Below are 26,122 nucleotides of genomic sequence, written 5' to 3'. Positions count from 1 at the left end.
AACAAAGGTGAATTAATTTAAATCTTGAATATCACTGATAAACAGAATTTGAACTAAAAAAAACCGATTTGATATAGTCAAAATGGACATACTCAGTACGATTTAAGACTTATTCACTGTGGTAAATTGTAAACTGCTTAGATAATTAGGTTGCAGTAAATAAAGATCAGTTATGTCAATTTTTAAGACTGTCCATATATTTGTGATTAAGGATGAAGTTTGATGATTTTCTCAGATATAAATGTTATTTTAATAAGCTTGCAAATGCATGAACCTTTACTGACCTGGAAGTCCATAGCCATATTTATGAACTCTAATATCGGCTAACTCTCGGAATCCTCTTGGGCCGACGGGAGTTGCTCCAGTGCCATCTTTGTTTATTCTCATCACAGTACTGCAAAAATCACTTCACTTATGATTTACGTAATTTTGCCTTTTCAACAAAAAGTTATCAGTCAAATTGTACCACGATACGTGTGGGTCTAATTAAGGGGATATTCATTTCTGTCTTTTTCTCTATTCTTTATTTTTTTGTCAATTAATTTCTATTTTTATGTTTCCACACCCAATTTTTTTTTATTCTTTATTTTCCTCCATTTTTTTTTTCATTTTCCCGCACGAATCTTTAGTATGTGAAACCCGTTTTGATCCTCATATATCAATATGCTGTTATCTTAACCTTTTGAGACACTAGGTGTAAATAAAAAGACAAAGTGTTTTTTTAAACAATTGTTCCCCCTATTACGTCAATGTACTAAAAATAATAACTAATCAAAGAAACCAAATATTGAAAAAATATTCAACTAGTGACCAAACAACAGTAACAATTAACTCTTGCGCCACTCGCACTTGTGAGTGAATGTGTTATTTTGTCACTTGTTGAAGAATACTTTTCGATCCACATCACTCACTGTTTTGTCCAGTCGGTATAGTATATATATTGTTGATAAAGGGAGAGAGCGAAGAAATGAGATCCGGTTTCTGTGTAAATAGTTTGTCTGTTCTCTCCATTGAGTCCCATGACTTCAATCTTGTCTGTTCCAGCGTCAACAAAATACAGTTTGTTTGCTACGTAAAAAATAATCACAATTAGTACAAGTATTTCATTTTTTACCGGTCATCCCACTGTCTGTATCACTCTGCTCATCTCTTAATAAAACTGCATATCACGGCTTTGTGACGTCAAATATGCTGACCCGTCTTAATAACTTTGACCCGGACATATCAGCGACGTCATAATGTATGAACCGACGTTGATAAGTTTGACCGGAACTTATCAAGTCTTCTTCCGGTTTGCTGGTGAAACAAAGAAAACACTTGTTTCTGTTATGCAAAATACGCAAATACAACCCGATAAATCGATTATCTTGTTATCTGCATATTTATATTGTAAAATATCAGCTGCTCGGCACAATATTATAGTGTTATTTACTGGCTGTTTCTGTATTGGCCCTGTTATAGATTAGATGTTAGCTGTATTGGACCCGAGACCCGAAGAGTCGAGGGCCAATACAGCTGATCGAGAATCTATAACAGGGCCAATACAGAAACAGCCAGTTCATAACACTTTTATTAAATGATTTTAATTATTCGATTAAACTAAGAAACTTACCGTGAAGAAGATATCTGAACTTGTCTTTTCGCATTCACGATGGATTTTTTGTCAACTTGTCAGATGTAATTTTTGATTTCTCGTCCAAGTACTTAATCTTATGCTATTACAATTCATTTTATCTAGCAAATATAAAGTAGCTGGGAAGAATAAATCAGACAGGTTAACTTTTCTTACTCTTGAATCGTCTGCGTTCTAGTGATTGATCAACGGAAATGAAACAGTGAGAATAACTGAAAGTCGTACTCGAAAAGGATGTGAAATATTTCTATTTCAAGACGTTACATAACACTGAACATCATTTAAACTTTTTTTTATGATATTAAGTTAAAAAATATGATACAAATGTATTTTATGCATAACGATACGTCCAAAGTTAAGTAAGCTTAGGTGTGAGAAAATTAAAACCGGAAGTGAACATCCCGTATTAGCCAATATTGGCCAATACGGCCTTTTTTCCGTATAAGCCCATGGGCCAATACGGCCTTTTCCGTATTGACCCTGTCCGAAAAGCAATATTAACTCTTTGATTTATATCGACAGGGCAACGTCATCAGTATTGCACATGCTGATTTATCCGTATTAGGGCTGATTTGCTCATATCATTTAATAAGAAGCCTTTTTGAACTCGTTCGCTGCGCTCAATCGACAAAAAGCTTCATATTGTGACTCGCAGCTGATATTTTACAATATCGATATACAGACAACCTGATAATCGGTACATATATCATATTGTAAGTATGAAAAGTAAACAAAAGATGACAATGTTTTCTACTCTGTACGTGACAATATGTAAAGTCAGATATCATTGCGTTCATTTATTATTGCGATTTTTGAAGAATGGACAAAAATGCGAGATTTATTATTGCAATATTTGGAAAATCTACATACAGATGAATGTAGTAGATATCAAAATGCGAGTCCTTATATTGCGATACTCACCAGTCGCATTATTTGCAAAATTTCTGCATTTACAGTAATTTGTTATTTATTCCAGCGTCACTGATGAATCTTTTGAAGACGAAACGCACGTCTGGCTTAAATTTTGTCAAGCCTGGTATCTATGGTGACTTTATTATGAACCGTATTGAACAATTTGTAACTGTAGTTACATGATATTTTTAAGTATTCTTTAAAGCCATGTCTTTGACACTGATTTTAAAGTTTAATATCCATTCATTTAGAAACCTTTCTTGCTCGTGGTAAACATTATCAATACGCGGATTCCATTAATTGTCAGCCTGTGTTAAGTTAACATTTCACGCTGTGTTACATTGAAAGACCTATTTACGGTATTTCGACCTCGTAATGTTATATAGATTTATTTGCACAATATAAATGTGCATCAGTGCAATCAGTCAAATGTCAACGCTTTGATTCATTCGGAATTAAGAAAACGAGCAAAACACGTGTTTTCCTTTTTGAAAGTGTTCTAAATCGTACCATCAAAATCAATGGCCATTCCATTGGGCCATTTCAAATTAGTGCTAGCAATGGTCGTTCTTCCAGTTCCATCGTAACCGGCCTTTTCTATCTTTGGTGTTGATCCCCAGTCTGACCAAAACACCTGTCTGAAAGGAACATACATACCAAAAAATATAATCATAACTTGCCTTAAATGAATTGACCGCAAATGTAAATCAATCGAAAAATAACTTGCTTGAAAGGAATTTATCGTACATGTCAATAAATTAAACAACTTGACTAAACGTAATTGACCGTAAATGTACAAGTCATCAAGTCTAGCAATAATTCTTAACTTTTTTCAAATCGAGTCAATACCGTAGCAGCTAGTGTCTTTGATGATTTTTTGGCTTGTCTGAAAGAAATGATCGTACATTTTGATGAATCTAATAAACATGTCTGAAATAAATTGATCGGACATGTTAATGAATTGAAGTAAGTGTTCCAAGTGGTAAAGTTTAAGCAAGCCCTTCGAAAGTCTAACGGACGCCCTCACAAGTTGGTTGACCGTTGACAGATGACCACTGATATGTTCCAATTATCGAAACCACGACCCTGTCCTTTTTTCCTCGATTGTGACATCACTGAATGAGACTAAAAAAACCGGATTTGTACTTGCATGAGCAACACGACGGGTGCCACATGCGGAGCAGGAACTTCATATTTTCCAGAGCACATGTTTTTCCCCGGTTTTTAGTGGGGTTCGTGTTGCTAAGTCTTAAGTTTTCTATGGAATTTTTGTGGACTTTTCATCTAATAAATCTTATAACTTACATGAAAGAAATTTATCGTATCAATAATTCTACAATAACATGTTGCATACTTCTTTACTGAGTTTCGCAATTGAATTTTTCCTTTAAAACATTGACCAACTGGTACAAAAACAAATACATTTTTTTTTTATTACAAATGAGATCACCTGCAACCAGATCTAAATGACGTAGATGAAAGCAACTTTTGTTCAGGGTTGCGTTCAATACCGTAGCAGCTAGGTTAACCGCTATGTCTTAGATATCTATCTATGTTGAACGATATGCTACGTAGCTAGGCTAATGCCTATCCAACTGATGACCTTAATAATAACCTATCCGACGCCATTTTGGATTCTCTAGATAGCATGCATTTTTTAGGCTATCTAAATCTTTTTAGCGGCTAGGCTACCTATACGTTCAGTAGCCAAAATCTACGTAGACGCTACCATATTGAACGCAACCCTGTTGTTAAGGTATATATAATCAAATAATCATGAAAGTATATAGACAATTACCATCCTAAAAAAAATTATAACGGTAAAAATTCATGCAGATCTGGACATATTTCCATTTGTCATTTGAAAAAAAAGAGAAAAGTAAACGCTGTAAATTATGGTTTATGTTTTTTTTTTTTGCTTAATCGAATTATGACTATTGAACAACAGTATACTACTTTATCTATGCCAATCACAAGTAAATATTAAACCTACTGGCTTCTAGGGTCAAGGACAACATCTCTTGGTTCATCCAGACCACTGTTAATGACGATCTTGAAATTCGTACCATCCAATCGCAGAGATGCAATCTGGTTGTTACCGGTATCAGCATAAAACAATATCCGGTTAAGAGGGTCAACTTCAATTTTTTCTAGATCAGAATCTGTAAAACAAAATTTGAAATAAATCCATTCTGTTTTATAGTAAATACTATTTTCCTTAAATTTTTTCTAGGCTTATATATATTGATTAATATTTGATTCCATTCAGATGAAAAGTTAACGTTTAAGTAAAAACAAAAAGAAATCAAATGAAGAGACGTATACAAATCACTTACATTACGCTTATTCAAATATTTAAAGAAATGTAAAAAGGAACAAAACTTACTACTATCGAGTTGTTTTAGTTCTCGAATATCTGTCCCACTGAAATGAACGCTAACAATTTGCAGTAGTCTGGGATCGACAAAATATATTCTGCCCTCTGTGGCCTCATAATCCATGGCCGTTGGTGTATAAAGTGTGTTGATTGGTATTTGCACATAACTCAATGTATGAAGGTTCATCCTGTAGATGGCACCACCTCTGTTTATATCCAGTACGAATATAATGTTATCTTCACTGCTGGCTACAAAATAAATGACGAATACTTAATTTGAAAAAAAAAAACATTTCTATATTTATTAGTTTACTAATTTACACTTTCGACCTACTAGTAACTCGTGCACAGACATATTACATGCAGTTTTTCGAAATTTTTTCATAAATAAAATGTATCCGAATAGATGTTCTCAAGATTTGTAAAACTCTAAGAATGTAAAGAGTTCTTGCTAAAAGTTTCAAGGTAAAACGTAATAAATGTTTTATTTGTGTAAAATTTTTTAGTATATATATTAATCAATTACATGACATTTTTTGGAACAAGGAAGGATACTTTAGTTTTTTTAGACTGCCAATTCAAAATCTGTTTAATTATTCCGCACGTACACACACACTGTTGCACAATAAGAAAGAAAAAAAAAAACTTTGACAACAGGCGTTTCTTGAATTCTATTCATCATACAAAATTATTGCTAAACATTTCTAACGTCAAAAGTAAAAATGGTTTAGAGCATAAAAGGATTTAAAAAGAAAGCTTAAATCGTCTATAGCAAGTTTTGACTAAGAGAGTAACAACTTAACTGAGTCAAAATAGCATTATGGTTGCTCAATTTTGAATGTTATGTGAAGTGTTTTGTAAACTGGTATTGGTCTATTCAAATATATTTGTCTTTTGGCCTTTGTGGCGTCTGACTTTATTCGATTTTAAGTATTTAGGTTGTCCTCTTTGTATATTCTCCCGTCAGTTTATATTCATACCCGATGAACACTCTATTCCGGAATCTTCTCCGTGTCTGCAGTCATGTATTCCCCATCCAGCGAACTGACATTGGTCTATGTTATTTTCAAATCCAGAACATGTGACATTATCCATCCAAATATGGGCAAAACTAGGTGCAGATCCAAACCCGTGATTTGGAACCGACACGGATCCCTCTCTAAAATTATATCGTGAATGCAACTGTTACGTGAATAATGATTTAGAAAATTAAAAATGTGTTTTATTCATGTAAATCATAGTGTGTGAGCTGAAATCGAAGAAGGCCATCTTTCTTTTTATAGAATTTCAAAAAAGTTATACTAGGCATATTGTTTTTATGACTAACAACTGACTTCATCGAACGAATCATTTACAGAAAAAAACAGCTTTTGGTTATACTATATAAAGACACGAATAAAATGACAAGAAGACGTCAAGATACCATTATTTGGTCTTCATCAATAGACAGATGTCTTGATTAAACTGTAAATGATTTTAAACTAGAGGCTCTTAAGAGCTTGTGTTGCTCACCTTGGTCTTTCGCAAATTCAACAAATGACACTCTCCAACTACGTAAGCGAGAATATAATTCATGACATAAATTTCTGTTATGTTTATCTTGTATTGCTGATTATTTAGTCTGCTTAGTTTATCTATATCTATATTTTTTGCTCAAAACACAACAGAAGGTAAAACATATCCCAAATTAAAGACAGTTTCGCCTATAAAGAGTGAAAGTCTACTAACTATATTCGCAAAATTTGACTTGTTATTCGATCTTGTCTTGCTAGTCAATTTTGCTTATTAAAGTTTCTATCTATCTATTATATTTTTTATCATATAAAGCACAACGCAAATAAAATGGTTAAAATCGTCATTAAAGGGCAATAACTCCAATAAGGATTCATCGGACAATTTCCACCATATTGTATTAGATCTTATCTTGCTGATAATTTTTTCCTATTTAAGTTTCTATTTATCTATAATAATGTTAAAGTTATAAGGCAAAACGCAAAACGCAAACAATTGGTAAAAATTCATCATCAAAGGGCCATACCTCTAATAAGGAGTCGACTGACGATTGCAACCATTAGACGTATTTCTAGAACATGTCTAACTAATCATTTTTGCATTTTAAAGTTTCTCTCTATCTTTTATAATATTTCTCAATATAAAAGGCACAAATGAAAAATAGAATGGTTAAATTTGTCATTTAAGGGCAATAACTCCTGTAAGAAATCGTCTGACAGTTTTGAGGAACATGGACAATAGGTAGAGCTCATCATTCCGAACATTTCACTCCTAGTCAGATTTCGTTTATTTATTACGGTTTTCAAAATAAAAGACAAAACTAGCATTTTACCCCTATATGTTCTGTTTTTAGCCATGACGGCCATATTGGTTGGCGGGCGGGATCACCAGACACATTTTTTTTAAACAAGATACCTGAATGATGATTGTGGCCAAGTAGTTTCAGAGGAGAAGATTTTTCTAAAAGTTAATAGACGACGACGACGGACAACTGACGCCAAGTAATGGGCCAGGTGAGCTGAAAACAATGACAGCTTATTCATCGGCGATATACCATATGGTCTTGATGGGGATCTTTCATTTCTATTTGTTTAACATTTCAGACCATTTTTTCTCCATTCTCTATTTATATTGACCATTTTTCACCGTTCTTCATTTATCTTGACCATTATTCTATATATATATTCTTTATATTCTGAACCCCAATATTATCTTCTCATATTCATTTATGTCTATTTTTCTCTATTTCTTTTTATGCCCTTTATTTTTCACATTTTATCGATTATTCTTTATTCTGTAAAACCCACCATACCTGCTGTATCCCAACATTCCACAGACAACAGCAGCATCCTCTGGTGTCCAGTAATCGTCACAAATTGTTCCCCATACATTACTATGAAACACTTCTGCTCTTCCTTCATATGGATTACTTCCTCCAACTAATCTGACATAAGTGCTGCTACTTCCGGGAACGGTTGGATTGGGTGCATTTGGTGCTGTTATAATTGATAAAATTTGGATTTTAGTACTTATAGTACTTAATGCATTCCATTATATAAGGACTTAAACACATTTACCATAGTTAATATATTGAATAAGGATTTGAACTATTTTTTCATTATAAGTTAATATATTTAACTGTATTTCTAGACACAAATAATTTCAGCCACGATTTACAATCAAAGTAATTTGCGATGTGAATTCGTAAAGGTATGTATTAAAAACTTGATATGAAAAAAGAAATATAACAAAAATACCGAACTCCAAGGAACATTCAAAACGGAAAGTCGCTTATCAGATGGCAAAATCAAAAGCTCAAACATATCAAACGAATGGAAAAGAGCTGTCTTATTCCTGACTTAGTAGAGGCATTTTCTCATATTTAAAATGGTTGATTAAACCCGGTTTTATAAAAAACCTTTTTAAATTAAAAAAACTTACAATCCATATGACAGAGTTTGTTGTTACAGTTGTTGCTAGAACAGCATCGGTTACATTCAGCCATTGTCTGTCTCTTCCTATTAGAATCTATTGATCTAGCATTCTCGTGTCTTTTCCCTACTACTGGGATAGTTCCACCAGATAGTGCTGCACATGTCTGGCAAAAAATAAATACAGGAGAATCAATAACCTGCTTTTTTAAATATTGTATGGGCCATTTTACAACAAGTTATCTGACCCTGGTGATGCGTAATTTTTAATGTTGACACGTTGATATAGCTGATTATTAGTCCAAATACCATTGAGTGAACACATTAAGCATTAAAAAAATCCTCGTATCTGGCATGCTTTTTAATCAATAAGACTTACCAGAACTTTTTTACATCCCAAGTTATAGGTAGTTTGTCCTGGAGCTCCAGCAGAATTCACTTCGGCATAACAATACTGCAACGAAAAAGTCATATTTTCGTATTATAATCCAAGGAACTTCATTATTGCACATTTTAGGAAATAAAGAGAATAATTCAAATAATTTGAAACAATATTTCTTCAAAATGGTTAGATACAAACTATTTATAATTAGTACATTAATTCCAAATAAGAGGACTTACAAACTGTCAAAACACTTACTTTAGACTGAGGGAAATGATAGCATATCAGAAAAAAAAGTAGAGTAACAGTTTTTTTTTAAATTGTGTCTTTTATAAAAAGCAACTTGTAAACCTGTGTATAATTTATTTGAATATCAAGATTAAAAACACTTTAAATATAAATTCTGCATTATTTTGACTTTTAATATTGGTATTTAATATGCGTAAGTACACATGGTAAATGTTTCATCTAATGCATTTTTTTGAAATTATAAGGATGTTGAATCCGGCAACGCATGGAGAGGACACCACTTATGTTGTAATAAATTGTATCCGATCCCCTTTCTATTCTTATGAATGAATTTATGTTAAAATTATAGCCAAAATCCAGAAGAAATTTCAACAGAATGTTCATACACGATCGCGATGCAAAGCAATGAATAAAACACGAAACAAATGGGAGTTGAATGGTGTATATTTTAACTTTTGTTAGTTCCTCTCTCTCTCTCTCTCAAAACCAGGAAGCGTCAGGATAGAAAAAAGTCCCCAATCCTCTATCACTGTATAATATGTTCATAAAGTAATCTTTTAATGTTACGGTTAATCTTTTAACAAGTCTTAGGTTATATATTGCAGCTTAACACATATATTGGTTTCCTTAAGATCGTGTCAAATGAGAGCAAAAGTGAAAATAAATAAAATATCTTGTTGACATTATCCTAACAATGTGTCAATGTTAGAACTATTTATTAGTAACTTTGAAATCTTATGAAAGAAGGAACACGCGCGAGGGTTACACTATTCCACATAAATTATCAAATTCATTAGATATTTAATCTCTCGCCGATGTTTTCCAATGCAAACGTATAATACCCCTACATTTTGTCTGGTATAAAAATATTCGGAATTGTAATCTATAAATAGATGTTTGATATCAATGCTGAGAGAAAAACGTTTAATAGCAATGCCGAGAGAAAAACATGATTTCTTCCATATCCAAATAATCTTTAATTTTTTTAATTTTTGTCCATATTTCATACAATTTAAATGAATGTGGAACTGGAATCAATCTTTGTGAAATAACACCTAAAATGCCCTGGACACATTGTAATGAAAATGATTGTGAAGGATCAAGAAGTAGATATACTTTGCGTTGCTGTGGAAATATGCACAAAGCGGAATGTTACAAAGTCTGTGATATAACGGATGAAGATTTATTTATAAGAGAACCCTGCGCACCACGTTGTGTTAATGGTTTCCTTGATTCTGGAAAAATGTAAATGCCATACGGGATATTCTGGTAACTGTTGTGGTAAAAAGTAAAATCACACAAATACCCTCATAACTTCAAATAAGGAAACACAAGATCATACATGTATGCACGTTGGTTATATGTATAGAACCGTAAGATACCATAATTGACCAATCAAAAGATTTGAGAAAGTAATGGTTTAGACTAAGGCACACGTTTCGAAAGTCAAGTACCATATTGGGTCATCAGAAAAATAACATTTTGCATCCACGGTGTCTGATTAATGTGTACATGTACATGATGTATATACAGTGAATTTAATTTAAAAACTAATTAGTGAATAAAACTGTAAAACACTTATTGTAGAGTAATACAAAAAATACACAATTTATTATGTTTATTACACATTTTGAAAGTAAAGAAATGGTTCAACATGTTGACCCTCATAACTTCAAATAAGGAAACACAAGATCATACATGTATGCACGTTGGTTATATGTATAGAACCGCAAATTCGGGTCCGGTCAGAATGAACATACTAGAAAGTAATTCTTAATAAATTGATAGTTCCTATGCATATTTGCCCTGTTGTTCAGTTCAGAGGTACCTGTTTTATACTACCATACTTCCGGGAACCAATGCGCTCTGATATGCATATAAAGGAATGTTGAAATTTTCAACACAATTCAGGATAAGGTAAAGTTTGACTGTCACTCTACTTGAACTTAAGACAAAATAGATATAAATGCTTGAAATAGCAGAATTTAACATAAAAAGCAATGGGCTATGAAAAAGGTGTTTTATTCCATATAATAGTATATAGAAAGTCTATTGTGTGTACTTCGCCTACACATAGAGTGTTGACCAGTTCCAAGTTGTATCATGTTACAAAATTATATTTGATTAATGACAATATATATATTTTTTCTAACTACATAATGTTTGAGAAAATAGTAGATGCTAGTCAAGATTGCATGTGTCAAAATATTGGTTGCCTCTAAAATTATGCTTCAAAATGCTTTTCTGGAACCTCCAAATCTTAAGATTTAAAAGCCAGGGATGATAAAAACATTAAAAAGTCAGAAGATATGTGACCCAAAAGGGAAAACTATAAAATAAAATTCAATACGCTTTCAGTAATAAAGTAGAACTGTTACTTTTATAACTAGTGAGTTGCGCCAAATAAAAAAAAACCATCTAAATACGCTCTGCATTATTCTGACTTATAATCTTGGTATTTAGTACATAATTGTTTTATTTACTGATACGTTTAATCCCAACCATCATGTGGAGGAGGTATCAAATGTTGTTTTACATTCATATCCAAACTCAAGAACAACCACACGCAACAGTATTTTCAAATCACAATGCATAATATAAAACAAAAGGATAGGGAGGGTATATATCGTAGTAACAGCTGTACTTTGTAAGTTCTAAATTCACAATAAAGGAATTGTTGTCAGTTCTAAGTTTAAAGTGTTTTTAAGTTTAAACATAAAGGAAAATAGATCTTATTTTTGCCGTCCACACTGAATTAGGAACTCTCTCTCTCTCTCTCTCTCTCTCTCTCTCTCTCTCTCTCTCTCTCTCACACACACACACACAATGATTACGAAAAAACTTTTAAAAAATCCGGGGGATGACGTATCTTTTGTTGTTTATCAAGTATCTAAACCCCTTTGATATTATTGTAACCACACTCGGGATAAATTTTCAATAGTATTTTCAAACACAATACAAAATATAAACAAAACAAATGTAAAGGGATAGGGAGCGGATATTTCGTTAAAATATAAGTACTTTGTTAGTTTAAAATTTAAAATAAAGGAATGTTCGTTAATTCTTAGTTTAAACATAAAGGAATATAGATCTGAGGTTTAGCATGCATATGGTATACTCTCTCTCTCTCTCTCTCTCTCTCTCTCTCAATGATTACAAAACCCCTAAGATAACCAAGACATTTCAGGATAAAAAAGATTGGGGGGAATCTTCTATCACGGTATAATTTATTCAGCGTGTAATCTCTTTAAAGTTACGGTTAATATTTTACAAGTCTTATACTACATATTGCAGATTAACGCATAAATGGGTTTCCATAAAATAGTATCAAATGAGAGCAAAAGTAAAAATAAATAAAATACCCTCTTCACATTATATTAACAATGTGTCAGTGTTATAACTATTTGTTGGCAACTTTGAAATCTAATGAGAGAAAAAGTAAACACGTGAAATTAAAATAATAATACACATAAATTAAGAAACAGAATAGGCTTTTAATATCTCGCACTGCTCTAATACAAATACACATCAACCCTCAGTTTTAAAGATTCGATAGAAACTGAAGTATCAGAATTGTATGTGTATAACTAGATATTCGACATAAATCAATAGTAAGAGAAACAAGTTTTTTTTTATTTTCAAAATACATGTAAAATTGTTATAAATGCTATCAATGTTTCTTATACCTTGAATGAATGTGGTAGTGAAATTAATCTTTGTGAAATCACAATTATAATGCCATTGGTGAAATGTTATGGGCACAACTGTGAATCTTTAAGAAAGAGATACAATTTGCGGTGTTGCGAAAATATTCACAAAACCGAATGTTACAAAGTCTGCAATGTAACAGATGAAGACTTAATTATAAGGGGGCCTTGTACACCACAATGGTTAAATGGTTTGATTGACTCTGGAATATGTAATTGCAACAAAGGGTATTTTGGTAACTGCTGTGGTAAGATATTATCCAATCACAAAAGTAGAGAAAATAATCGTTTTGACAAAGGTACAAGTGTTAAAAGTCTATTATCATTATGGGTCGATAGAAAATACTATTTTGAAACCATAGTGGTTCATTAATATGCATATCAGAAAATATGAAGTCAGTGACTATAGTTTCAACATTAGTTTGTGATTATTTCTGTAAAAACGTTCATGAAGTGTTACACAAAGAATACACCATTAATTAAGAATTAAAGAAAGAAGTAAATTGTATGTGCTTTTCATATAAATAATGTGTTGACCAGTTCCAAGGTTCTATCCTGTTACAAAATTACATTTAAATAATGACAATATATTTTTTTTCAAACTACATTATGATTGAGGGAACTAATAGAAGCTTATAGAGATTACATGTGTCAAAATCTGTTTTGCCCTAAAATGCTTTCCTGGAACATCCATACCTAAACATTTGAAAGCCAGGGATATTAAAAAAAAAAAACTAAACACGCCAGAAGCCATATGAACCAAACGGGACAAATATAAAATAAAAATCAATATGGTGATGATTATAAAGTCACACTGTTACACTTATAACTAGTAAGTTGTGCCAAATCAAGAGAGAATAAAATTAAATGTGCGTTGCATTATTTTGACTTATCGATGAAGAGGTTATTTATAATATTGGTATTTACTAGATACTTACATGTTAAATCAAAATCCTCCGGGGAATGACGTATCTTTTGTTGTTTATCAAGTATCTAAACCCCTTTGATATTCTTGTAACCACACTCGGGACAAATTTTCAATAGTATTTTCAAACACGATCCAAAATATAAACAAAACAAATGTAAAGGGATAGGGAGCGGGTATTTCGTTATAATATAAGTACTTTGTTAGTTTAACATTTAAAATAAAGGAATCTCTCTCTCTCTCTCTCTCTCTCTCTGTGTGTCAATGATTACAAAACCCCTAAGATAACCAGGAAATTTCAGGATAAAAAGATTTGGGGGAATCTTCTATCACAGTATAATTTATTCAGAGTGTAATCTTTTTAAGGTAACGGTTAATCTTTTAACAAGTCTTAGGTTACATATTGCAGTCTAACACATGAGAGCTAAAGTAATAAATAATAATAAATAAAATATCCCCTTCACATTATCTTAACAACGTGTCAATGTAAGAACTATTAATTGGCAACTTTGCAATCTAATGAAAGAAAGTAAACATGTCGAATTAGAATAATGCACATAAATTATGAAACATAATAGACTTTAACTCTCACGTTCTGCTCTTATGCAAACGCACATATCAGAATTGTATATGCATAACTAAATATTTGACATCAATGGTCAGAGAAACATGGTTTCTTCTATTTCCAATATACATGTATTATTAATTTTCATAATTTTAATTCATGTTTCTTATACTTTGAATGAATGCGGAAATGGAATCAATCTTTGTGAAATAACAATAAAAATGCCGTGGACGAAATGTTATGAGCACGATTGTAATTCCACAAGAATAAGATACACCCTGCGGTGTTGTGGAAATATGCATAAAGCAGAATGCTTCAAAGTGTGCAATATAACAGTTGAAGACTTGATAATAAGAGAACAATGCCCACGACGTTGCGTGAATGGTGTCCTTGAATCTGGGAAATGTAAATGCTACAAAGGATATTTTGGTAACTGTTGTGGTAAGATACAATAATTGACTAATCGAAAGATTGTATATCCATATTAATTAAAGGCAACAGTAGTATCCTACACCATGCATGACTTAAAATAAGTAAACACCTGACCATACAATAATGTACACATGCAAATTATAATAAAAGTAAGATTTTTGTGCTTCTCATTCAAATTTTGTTTTGATCTATTCCCAGGTTTTATTATTTTACAAAATGACATTTCTTCAATGACAATATAATAATTATTTGTTTCATACTACATAGGTATTGAAAGAATTTAATTCAATAGATGCTTGTAAAGATTGCTTGTGTCAAAATTGGATTTGCCTCTAAATGAATGTATCGAAATGATTTTTTTAAACATCCAAACCTAAACATTTGAAAGCCAGGGATAATAAAAACAGTAAAACGTCTGAAGCTATATGACCATACAGGGATAACTATAAAAGAATTAAAATATCTTCTGCATTATTCTTTTATATTGGTATTTATTAGATAAATAATTCATTTAATAATATGTACATTCCAGATCATGTGGGAGGGAACGTATCTAATGTGATATAACATGTATCCAAACTGCTTTGTTATTCTTGCAAATACATATTGCAAATCTCACAAGAACAACCCCACACAACAGTATTTTTAAACGCAATGCAAATATGGCTCTTTCGGATTTATGCATCCTTGGCTTTCAAATATTCGGCTTTGAGCGTTCATGATGAAGGTAAATCCAGAAAAGCGCTTCGGACGCATTAAATTTATAACGTGTTGTTTTCATTTTTTATAAAACAAAGGGATGGGGGGGGGGGGGGGGGGGGGGGGGGGGGGGGGGAGTATTTCGTAGTACCAGAAGTCTTTTTTAGTTCTAAATTCAAAATAAATGAATCCTCGTTATTTCGAAGTTTAAATGACAGATCCGAATCTTGTTATTCCCACATTGTTGTGATCTACAAAACCCTCTCTCGTTCTCTCATACACACTGTCGATTTTACTCTCTCTTTATCTCATACACACTGTCTATCTCTCTCTCTCTCTCTGATTATCCAAACCCTAAGAAAACCAGGAAGTTTCAGAAAAGTCCTTAATCTTCAATTCCTCAATTACTATATATAAAAATTCAAAGAGTAATCTTTTTAGGGTAACGGTAAATCTTTTAACTAGTCTTCTTGGTTTACTTAAGATATTGTCAAATGAGAGGTGCAAATAAATAAAAATACCTCTTGACATTATCCTAACAATGTGTCAATGTTAGAACTATTTATTATCAACTTTGTAATCTTATGTTAGAAGGTACACACGCGAGGGTTACAATATTGCACATAAATATTCAAATTCATTTAATCTCTCGCTCTTTTCTAATGCAAACGTATATTGCCCATAGATAAGGTCTGGTATGAAAAGATTTGGAATTGTAATTTACGACTACATATTTGATATCAATGCTGAGAGAAAATATGAATACTTCTATATGCAAGTTATCCTTAATTTTTATAATTTTTGTTCATATTTCATACAGTATAAATGAATGTGGAAGTGGAATTAATCTATGTGAAACCACAATTAAATTGCCGTGGACAAAATGCATGCACAGCTGTGAGTCTTTTAGAAAAAGATACACCTTGCAGTGCTGTGGAAATATGCACAAAGCCGAATGTTTAAAGGTCTGTAATATAACAGATGAAGACTTGATAATAAGAGAGCAATGTGCACCAAGGTGTGTTAATGGTTTCCTTGCCTCTGGAAAATGTAAATGCTACACGGGATATTTTGGTAACTGTTGTGGTAAGAAATTGACCAATCAGATGATTGTAAGAAAAGAATCGTTTTGACTAAGAAACATGTTTCAAACGTCTATTATGTTTATGGGTTAATAGAAAATATCATTTTGCATTCATAGTATCTGATCAATATTCGTATCAGAGCATATAAAGTCACTGACTAATTGGTGATTATTTCTGTAAAAAGATCATGTTGAGTAATTTAAAGAAGAAACAAGAAATGATTGTAACAGGATGCTGTTACGAAGTCTCCCAAACGAAGCTCCCATAATTCGTAATTCCAAGGGTCGCCTGACATTGGGCAACATCCAGTGAAAATTGGTTTGGTCCAGTAAAGTTATATGCATTAGTGATGCCTGGGGACTAACCTTGTATATCATTCAAATCATCTTGGCATGACAAACCAGAATATATATGGTTTAGGGGTGGGGATCTCGACCATTTACAAGATACTAGAACATTGGGGGTGGGGAGGAACCCCTGGGGACTGACCCTATACGTCATTCAAATGTTCATTACATGACGAACAGGAATATATATGGTTTAGGGGTAAGGATCTCAACCACTTACAAGATATTAGAACATTGGGGGTGGGGGGAACCCCTGGGGACTGACCGTATACGTCATTCAAATGTTCGAGACATGACAAATATGAATATATATGGTTTAGGGGTGGGGATCTCAACCATTTACAAGATATTAGAACTTTCTCAAATGGCAGGGGGTCGGGATGACCCCTGGGGACTAACCCTGTATATCATTCAAACCATCTTCGCATGACAAACCAGAATATATATGGTTTAGGGGTGGGGATCTTGACCACTTAGAAGATATTAGAACTTTCTTAGATGGCAGGGGGTGGGGGTGAGCCCTGGGGGACTAACCCTGTATATCATTCAAACCATCTTAGCATGACAAACCAGAATATATATGGTTTAGGGGTGGGGATCTTGACCACTTACAAGATATTAGAACTTTCTTAAATGGCAGGGGGTGGGGAGGAACCCCTGGGGACTAACCCTGTATTTCATTTGATGTGCTTTATCATGACAAACCAGAATATATATGGTTTAGGGGTGGGGATCTCGACCATTTACAAAATATTTGAACTTTCTCAAATCGCAGGGGGTCGGGATGACCCCTGGGGACTAACCCTGTATATCATTCAAACCATCTTAGCATAACAAATCAAAATATATATGGTTTAGGGGTGGAAATCTTGACCACTTACAAGGTATTAGAACTTTCTTAAATGGCAGGGGGTGGGGGTGGCCCCTGGGGACTAACCCTGTAATTCATTTAATGGGCTTTATCATTTAGAACATTTTCAATTAAAAAGATTGTGTCTATCACAAACGGTTTTCAATTTATAATCATTTGAAAATTTAAAAAAATAAAATCCCATAGGGTTCTATACTAAAACTCTCTTTTCTTTTTGCCCCTCAAAGTACCCCTTTATAAACCCCATTGCACAAACAAAACCCTGATTGCACCACTAGACATGTTAGTCTAACATATTGTGAAACCCTAAGTTAATCTGACAAGCGGTTTTGAAGAACGGGTGCGGACAAGTTCAAATTTAAAAGCGGCGGAAGAGGAAGAAGAAGAAGAAGAAGAATAATAAAAAGAACTGAGCAAAAACAATAAGTCTTCCCAAACTTCGTTTGGGAGACTTAATAAGTTAGTTTTTAAAAAGAAAGAAAGGAAATTTTGGGTGCTTCTAATATGAATAATATGTTGACCAGTTCCAAGGTTCTATAATGTTTTAAAATGACATTTTATTAACGACCATATATTTTTTTTTCAAACCACATTATGATTGAGAGAATCAATAGAAGATTTTAAAGATTGCATGTGTCAAAATCTGTTTTAACCCTCAATGTGTCAAAAATGCGTTTTTGGAACATTAAACTCTAAACATTTGAAAGCCAGTGATAATAAAAAACATAAACACGTCAGAAAATAATGACCGCTAATGGACAAGTTTGAAATGTGTTTTTATTATAAAGTTGCACTGTAACACTTATAACTATAGTTGTTTTAATTATAAAATAGCGTTAGTACATCTATAACTAGTGTATTGTTCCAAATCAAGAAAAAAAAAAAAAAATATGCTCCGAATTATTCTAATGACTTTATTTATAATATTGGTATTTACTAGAAAAATGTTTCGTTTTATAACAAATTCACCGGTAGAGGGCGAATATAATGTTGTATAACAAATATCATACCCAATGGATAATTTTACAACTTCACGCTGAATAAACTGTGAACGGTCTTTGGCATTTGTTTTTCACTTGTACTGTTGATTGATAGCGTTTGGTTTTGTCAGGTGTTACGTACATCCCCTTTTTATATTTGCCTTGGAGTTCAGTATTTTTGTTATACTGTTTTTTAAAATACGATTAAGAAAAACAACAACAAAGGAATGGGGAGGAGGTATTTCGTAGTAACATAAGCATTTTGTTAGTTTAAAATTTAGAATTAAAGAATGTGCGTTAGTTCCTAATTTAAACAGGAATATAGATAAGAGGTTTGAATTTCTCTATCTCTCGTTCGCAATAATTACAAAAACCCTAAGAATACCAGGTTGTTTCAGGATAGGAAAAACGTCCTATTCTTCTTTCACTGTATAATATATTTAGAGAATAATCTATCTAAAGTTACAGTTAATCTTTTAACAAGTCTCGGGTTACACATAACAGCTCAACCCATATATGGGATTCCTACAGATAGTGACAAATAAGCGGAAAAGTAAAAATAAATAAAATGTCTCTTGACATTATCCTAACAATGTGTCAATTATTATAAGTATTTATTATCAACTTTGTAATCTAATGAAAGAAAGTAAACATGTGAAATGAGAAGAATGAACATAGATTGTGAAACATAAAAGACTCTTAATCTCATCAATCTCTTGTTCTGCTCTTACGGAAACACACATCGACCCTAAGTTTAAAGCATTGATAAGAATAGCAGTTACTGTATCAGAACTATATGTGTGTAACTAGACATTATATATCTAATATTATATATCTAGTGTAAGAGAGACATGGTTATTTCTACTTTCAAAATACATGTATAATTAATTGTTATGAATTTTATCAATGTTTCTGATACTTTGAATGAATGCGGAATTGGAATCAATCTTTGTGAAAGCACACTGAAAATGCCATGGACCAAATGTTTTGAGCACGATTGTCATTCCAAAAGAGTAAGATACACTTTGAGGTGTTGTGGGAGTATGCACAAAACAGAATGCTACAAAGTGTTTAATATAACAGATGAAGACTTGATAATAAAAGAGAATTGTGCACCTTGATGTGTTAATGGTTTTCTTGAGTCTAGAAAATAAATGCTACAAGGGATATTTTGGTAACTGTTGTGGTAAGATATTAACCAACCAAGAGATGGTAAGAAAATAACCGTTGACACGTTTCTGAAGTCTATTACCATTATGGGTCAATAGAAAATATTAGTGCGTATTCATAGGGTTTGATTATAAGCATAGCATATAAATTTACTGACTATACTTTAAACTTTTATGTAGAGTAATATAAAGAATGCATAATAAGTTTTGTATCAAAGAACAAATTTTGTGTGCTCCTAATATAAGTAATGTGTCGAACAGTTTTCAGGATTATCATGATACAAAATTACAGTTTATTAATGACGATTTACATTATGATTAAGAGAATTGATAGATGATAATAAAGATTGCATGTGTCAAAACTTAATGCAAATTTCGCCTTGATCGGCTATCCCGAGTTGGAACATTCTGTTGATTCAGGTACTACTTTATGGCTTTAACTAAGAGGCAAACCATACAGTATTGGAGAGACTTTAAAATAAAAACAGACAATGGACCCATGCCGTGTATATAATCTGCAACGATTTACACCAGTGTGCCCTGGTCGTGCGTGCAAACCGCTCTTTATCTGTAAATTGTGCGCGAAATTGTTAAACGCATGTGTAGCATTATCTTGACAATGTTATAAACATTAATTCATAATATCATTTAGAATTTTCAAACACTGAGTATAATCAATAGTTTAAAGGTTTGTGAGTGAAGTTTGTAACATTTTCGGGTATGCGCAAATCCTGAACATGTAAACTATTCATTTCTATGATTTACGTCACATGTAAGGAAGGTAACCACGAAACCTGTTATTTTGTACTACAAGAAAGTCAACGACAAGCAGTTTTCCAGAAAAATACGTGTGCAATGTTGTATAACATGTCTCCAAACTTCTTTGCTACTCTTGCAAATACATATGGTATATCTCATAAGAACAGCGCAACAGTATTTTAAAAAACGATGCAATAATAAAACAGAAGGATTAAGGGGGGGGGGGGGGGTACTTCGCAGTGACAACATTACTTTGTACGGTCTAAAAATTCATCAGAAAGGAATCATCAGTAGTTCAAAGTTTAAAAATAAAGGAAGACAGATCTGAGTCTTGACGTCAACACGATATTATGATCTACAAAATTATCTCTCTTTATCTCTATTTTTCACTTGCTATCTCTCTATCTCTGTCAATATATGTTTCAAAATGCTTTTTAGAAACATTTGAACCTGAACATTTGAGCCATGGATGATAAAAGATTTATTAAATGAATAAGTCATTCATTTAATAAAATTTTTAATCTAAATCATCCGGGAAAGGACGTATCACATGTTGTATGCAATTAGATGGACTAAATCTCGTAAGAACAACCATTTGCTGGATAAACTATCCACAGTCTATAAAACCACAATGTAATAACTAAAATAAATGGATAGCGAGAATGTATTTTGTAGAAACCGAACTACAGTGTCAGTTCTAAATTTAGAACAAATGAATCTTCGTTAATTTATCTAAGTTTAAACTTAAAGGAAAATAGATTCGAGTCTTGTTCTACATGGTATATTGATACACGACTCTCTCTCTCTCTCTCTCTCTCATATATTCAGAGTGTAATCTAGTTAAGGTTACAGTGAAAATATATAAGACATAATCGTAAAAATATGTCAATGTAAAAACTATTTCTATAATATACCAGACGAAGACTTGATAATAAGAGAACCTTGCGCACCACGTTGTGTGAATGGTGTCCTTGAATCTGGGAAATATAAATGCTACAAGGGATATATTGGTATCTACTGTGGTAAGATATTGGTCAATCAAAATACTAAAGGAAGCTTATCTTCCTGGCTTTTGCAATGTTTATTCATTGGTAAATGAGGTTTACATTCATAGCGTATGAATTATGTTTAACAAAACATGTTAACTCCCCATTTTGTTAACATAAATAAGCAAATATGACAAGAGAAACTAATGAGTTCTGATATAAAAGTGCTTTAATCTGTAATATAAAGAAAAAAATAACAAAGAAGCATCAAAGAAAGCACAAAATTCATGCAACAGACTGACCCTCCTGACTTCAAAACACATGACCATATATGTACAATTTACAAAATTCTATTCAGTTGACCTTGTAATTAAGAGAACTCCTAGATGCTGGATAATTTGTCATGTGTCAAAAACTGGTTTCCTTCAAATTTATGTCTACAAAAGAGTATCGCAAATTTGATTTGTATTTCTATAGGATTTTTATTTGATATGACAGAATTATGTAAACAAAAACAAAAAAAAGGCAAACAAAAAAATAACAAAGAGAAACACACATAGGTGCTTTTTAATTTGTAGATGCATGTCCACCGGCTAAATACTGTGAGAATGGAGGAATTTGCAGCATGGTTGGATCTAACAAAACTTGTTACTGCAATACTGGTTACCATGGTGACAGATGTCAATATAAAGGTCGATCATGTATGTATAAATTAAAGTTCCCAAAATGTCCTAACATGTCATCTGGTATTCTATACCCTATGGTTAGAATTTGAAATAAAATTATGCATCGTATCAAAACCTTCAAAGTTCCTTTCTTATTTGACTCGCAGTCGCAACATGAGATAGTTAAATACACACAATCATGTAGGTTGCAATTAGATCCTTACAAGTACTTGAAACAAATTCTACATTTAGTTTTATAATCTTGTTTTACATCAGAGAAATTGGTCAGGAGCAGTAGTTTCATATACATATTCGTCAGTAACACGTAATTTTACAGTACTCATGCATATATTTTTCATACGTCTTAAATTGCAGCAACGAGAATAACCACGACCATGCTTACTAAAAAATCAATGGCTACTGTAAAACCTACAATTACGACAACATATATGACTTCAACAACGCCCATGACTACCACAGCAAACATGGTAACGACAATACTTGGTTCAACAAATCCAGATGGTTCCTCCGGAAGACGACACACACAACATACTATACCGACCATGAAGTATCAAAACACTATGGCAACTACAGATACTACACAAACTCTGCCAAAGTTATTTAGCACTACTAAAATAAGTAAGTAGAAATAAGAAGATGTGGTATGAGTGCCAATGAGACAACTCTCCGTCCAAGTCACAATGCGTGAAAAGTAAACAATTATAGAACAAAGTATGGTCTTCAACACGGAGCCTTGGCCCACACCGAACAGCAAGCTATAAAGGGCCCCAAAAATGACTAGTGTAAAACAATTCAAACAGGAAAATCAAAGGTCTAACCTATATAAAAAACGAGAAACGAGAAAAACTTATGCACAACATCTGATTCCCTGCCCGGCTTTGGATATACTTTTTTGTCCTTTTTGGCTTATAGCTCTTCATCTTTTTAATAAGCTTTGGATTTTCAAATATTTTGACCTCGAGCATCACTGAAGAGACATTGATTGTCGAAATGCGCATCTGGTGCAGAAACATTAGTACCGTTTATGTTATTTTAGTTAATGTAAATAAATTTTGGCATCAGCATTGCATTAAGGCTTCTGGTGAAATATTTTCTTTTCATTGCACTAATATTTATAACGATAAAACAGTCTGACATTTAAAAAAAAAGCAAGTGACCATTGTTCATTCTAAATGTTTTATTTTGTTATTTCATTGAGGTACGAAAAAAGGCAGATTATTTGATAAGAAACGCAGTTTAAAAAAAGAGTACCATTGTTAGGCGCAAATAACAACTACGTTTTAAGTGCCAGTCTTTATAAGAATCAGGCAATTTTGAAAAATAAAAATCAAATCATGGCCGAAAAAAAACACACCGACCTAACCATCCTATTTTGAAATCATCTTCATTCTGAGTTAGAAGTGGTAGGTCTTTCATTTCTGCGTGTCTGGTAATACGATGAATCTCTAGATAACTTTTGGTGAGAATGATAGCAAATTACGAAGTTAGCTTCCCTTAATTGTTTATTTCTAGTGCATTTCAATCAAATTATATCTTGAATTACCAGAATAGGAGAAGGAAATAGTTGTTCTATTCGTGAACCCTTATACATTTTGAACATAAATTAATGTCAACTTGGGTTTGTGTTTGTCATGTATTAACCACTGCCCGATTCTTAGGCAGAATGGCACTAAATGCGTATCAAAATATCAAATCATGATATGTGATAGCTTGCACGTGTTGTGTGGAGTAAATTCATGTTAAAAATGAATTAAGCTATTGTATAATTGCCAACGAGACTGCTATCCACCAGAGATGTTAGGAACTACTAGCATACATTAAATTAGATGGAATACAAAATCTATTTACTTTGATTAATAAATAACATCTTTCGTATGATTATTGTTTTCTAAGATACACAAAAGTAATCTTTTAATGCAAGATAATTAATAAATCTCAGTTTAGAAATATACTACATTAAAATGTCGTACAAATACCAAACAACGCTGATTAACTACAATCAGAAAAGTAATGTCTTTGACACACGGTTAAATCATAGATTTATCTTTGCTTCTATAAATATGCCGAAAAAATATACCGAGAAAATCATCGTATTTTAACATTACCATTACAGAGTCACCATGGAGGATATTTGGCATCTCTTTTGGCATTATCCTTGCATTCATACTGATGTTTGTGCTTATTCTGTTCGTTTGCAAAAGACTTAAATCGTAAGTTTTGATTTTCAGATGATTTTGTAATCTGTTATCAATTTTTCTTTTTCAACAGTGGCAAAGTGTCGTTCATAGAGTGTTTACATATTATTTTAAGAAACGTAATTTGAAGGGCCAAAATGATGCCTTTCTGTTCTTACTCCTAGGTTTTGCTTAAGGCAAGAGAAATCTGTAACAAGTCGTTCATGCTAGCAGGGAAAATGATAAATTATGAAAATGTCATTATGCTATCAAGCGACATGTTAGATTTAAATTGATCTTAAAATTTAAAATTGGTTGTTTAGCATGCAATTAACTATTTGAGTACTAAGTTGTGCTTTACAGAGATTTTCCAAGTGAAACTGCGTAAAAAACAGGTCGGCATTTAATCGACAGATAATAAGTTACAATCCACATTTCCAAATGGACCAATTAAAAATACGTTATTCCTGTATTGCTTTCAAGCGACATCCTGATTGGCGAAGACGTCGTTTACTGCACAACTCAAGCTAGGTGGATGAAATTTGATTTTCAAAATCAAACGAATTACTTGATGTATTTTGAATCATTAAAATATTGTCAACTGGATGATCATTTATAAATATAAGTGCAACTACATTTAATTGGATTGCTTTCTATTTCAGAATGATCGGATGTGCCCCTGTTAGAGACTCATCTTTGAAAAATGCCACATGAGAACAGAAAGTTTTCAGTGATAAGAAAAAACAATAAAAACTTAGCAAATTTTGAATTAAAGAAAAATTAAAATAACCTAAATCAAAGTTAACTGGAGTATTTAGGAAGAAAAATGCCGTCTTAGTAGTATTAAATAGTCGCTTTGTATTTTAGCCGAAATACGGAACCGTGATTGTTGTTTAAAGGACCTTGTCCTTTGTACAATAGTTGTACTGTAAATGTCAATAACAACATTAGTATATATGTAGGTTATGTGGCAGCATTTGCAGTAAAACATTTTTATAAGTATGTTCTTTACATGACACTCAAGGTAATTCAGATATATTGCAGTAGTTAAAGTCAAACATTGGTCTACTTACTTTACATATCAATCAAACTAGTTTATGAGAATACCTCTATGTTACACGACAGTAATTCTTTAACACATTTATAAAATTATGTTCTTAACATGGCATTCATGGTACTTCAGATGTATTAGATATATTAAAATATTTGCAATAACCCATATGTATACTTACTTTACATAGCAGTCACAGTAATTTATAAGTACATCTCTACTTTACATGACAGTAATTCAGTAACACAGTTGTATAAGTATATCCTTTACACGCAAGTCACATCACTTTACATACTTTAGATACATTGCAGTAGTTAGAGTGAAACATTTTTATACTTACTTTACATGAAAGTCACAGATACATAAGCATATAAGTATATGACAGTAGTTGAAGTAAACTATTTGTATGAATATGTTATTAAAGTCACAGTACAGTAGATACGTTGCAGTAGTTACAGTAACCTATTTTATACCTACTCTACATTGCAGTTATAGTACATGTTGTAATTCATTAGTACTTCTCTACTTTACATGACAGTAGTTGAAGTAAAACATTGTGTATACATATACGTTACTAGACCTACCTCGTCTATTGCACATTGTTTTGTTGATGAACATTGCATAGGATCAGAAATACTCTGACAGTTATAACATGTTGGACCAATCGCTGAAATTAAAGTTTTTTTTTAA

At 32.4% G+C, this 26,122-nt stretch overlaps 1 protein-coding gene across 1 annotated transcript in view; it reads right to left on the bottom strand.

Annotated features, from left to right (window-relative positions):
- The window catches only part of LOC127715980 (low-density lipoprotein receptor-related protein 4-like), a 71,802-nt gene that overhangs the window by 37,240 nt on the left and 8,440 nt on the right, over positions 1–26,122 (bottom strand). The window contains exons 3-12 of the mRNA XM_052222082.1: positions 26,017–26,099; positions 8,745–8,819; positions 8,376–8,532; positions 7,747–7,930; positions 5,903–6,081; positions 4,932–5,171; positions 4,539–4,707; positions 3,056–3,183; positions 912–1,068; positions 285–394 (exon numbers count right to left, since the gene is read on the bottom strand). Of these exons, the coding sequence (XP_052078042.1) occupies positions 285–394; positions 912–1,068; positions 3,056–3,183; positions 4,539–4,707; positions 4,932–5,171; positions 5,903–6,081; positions 7,747–7,930; positions 8,376–8,532; positions 8,745–8,819; positions 26,017–26,099 (1,482 nt within the window). The remainder of the gene's footprint in view (positions 1–284; positions 395–911; positions 1,069–3,055; positions 3,184–4,538; positions 4,708–4,931; positions 5,172–5,902; positions 6,082–7,746; positions 7,931–8,375; positions 8,533–8,744; positions 8,820–26,016; positions 26,100–26,122) is intronic.

The sequence above is a fragment of the Mytilus californianus genome, unplaced genomic scaffold, assembly GCF_021869535.1.
Source record: "Mytilus californianus isolate M0D057914Y unplaced genomic scaffold, xbMytCali1.0.p SCAF_9, whole genome shotgun sequence".
Classification (NCBI taxonomy): domain Eukaryota; kingdom Metazoa; phylum Mollusca; class Bivalvia; order Mytilida; family Mytilidae; genus Mytilus; species Mytilus californianus.
Note: the sequence above shows the minus strand (reverse complement) of the source record. Positions and strands in the feature narration are given on the sequence as shown.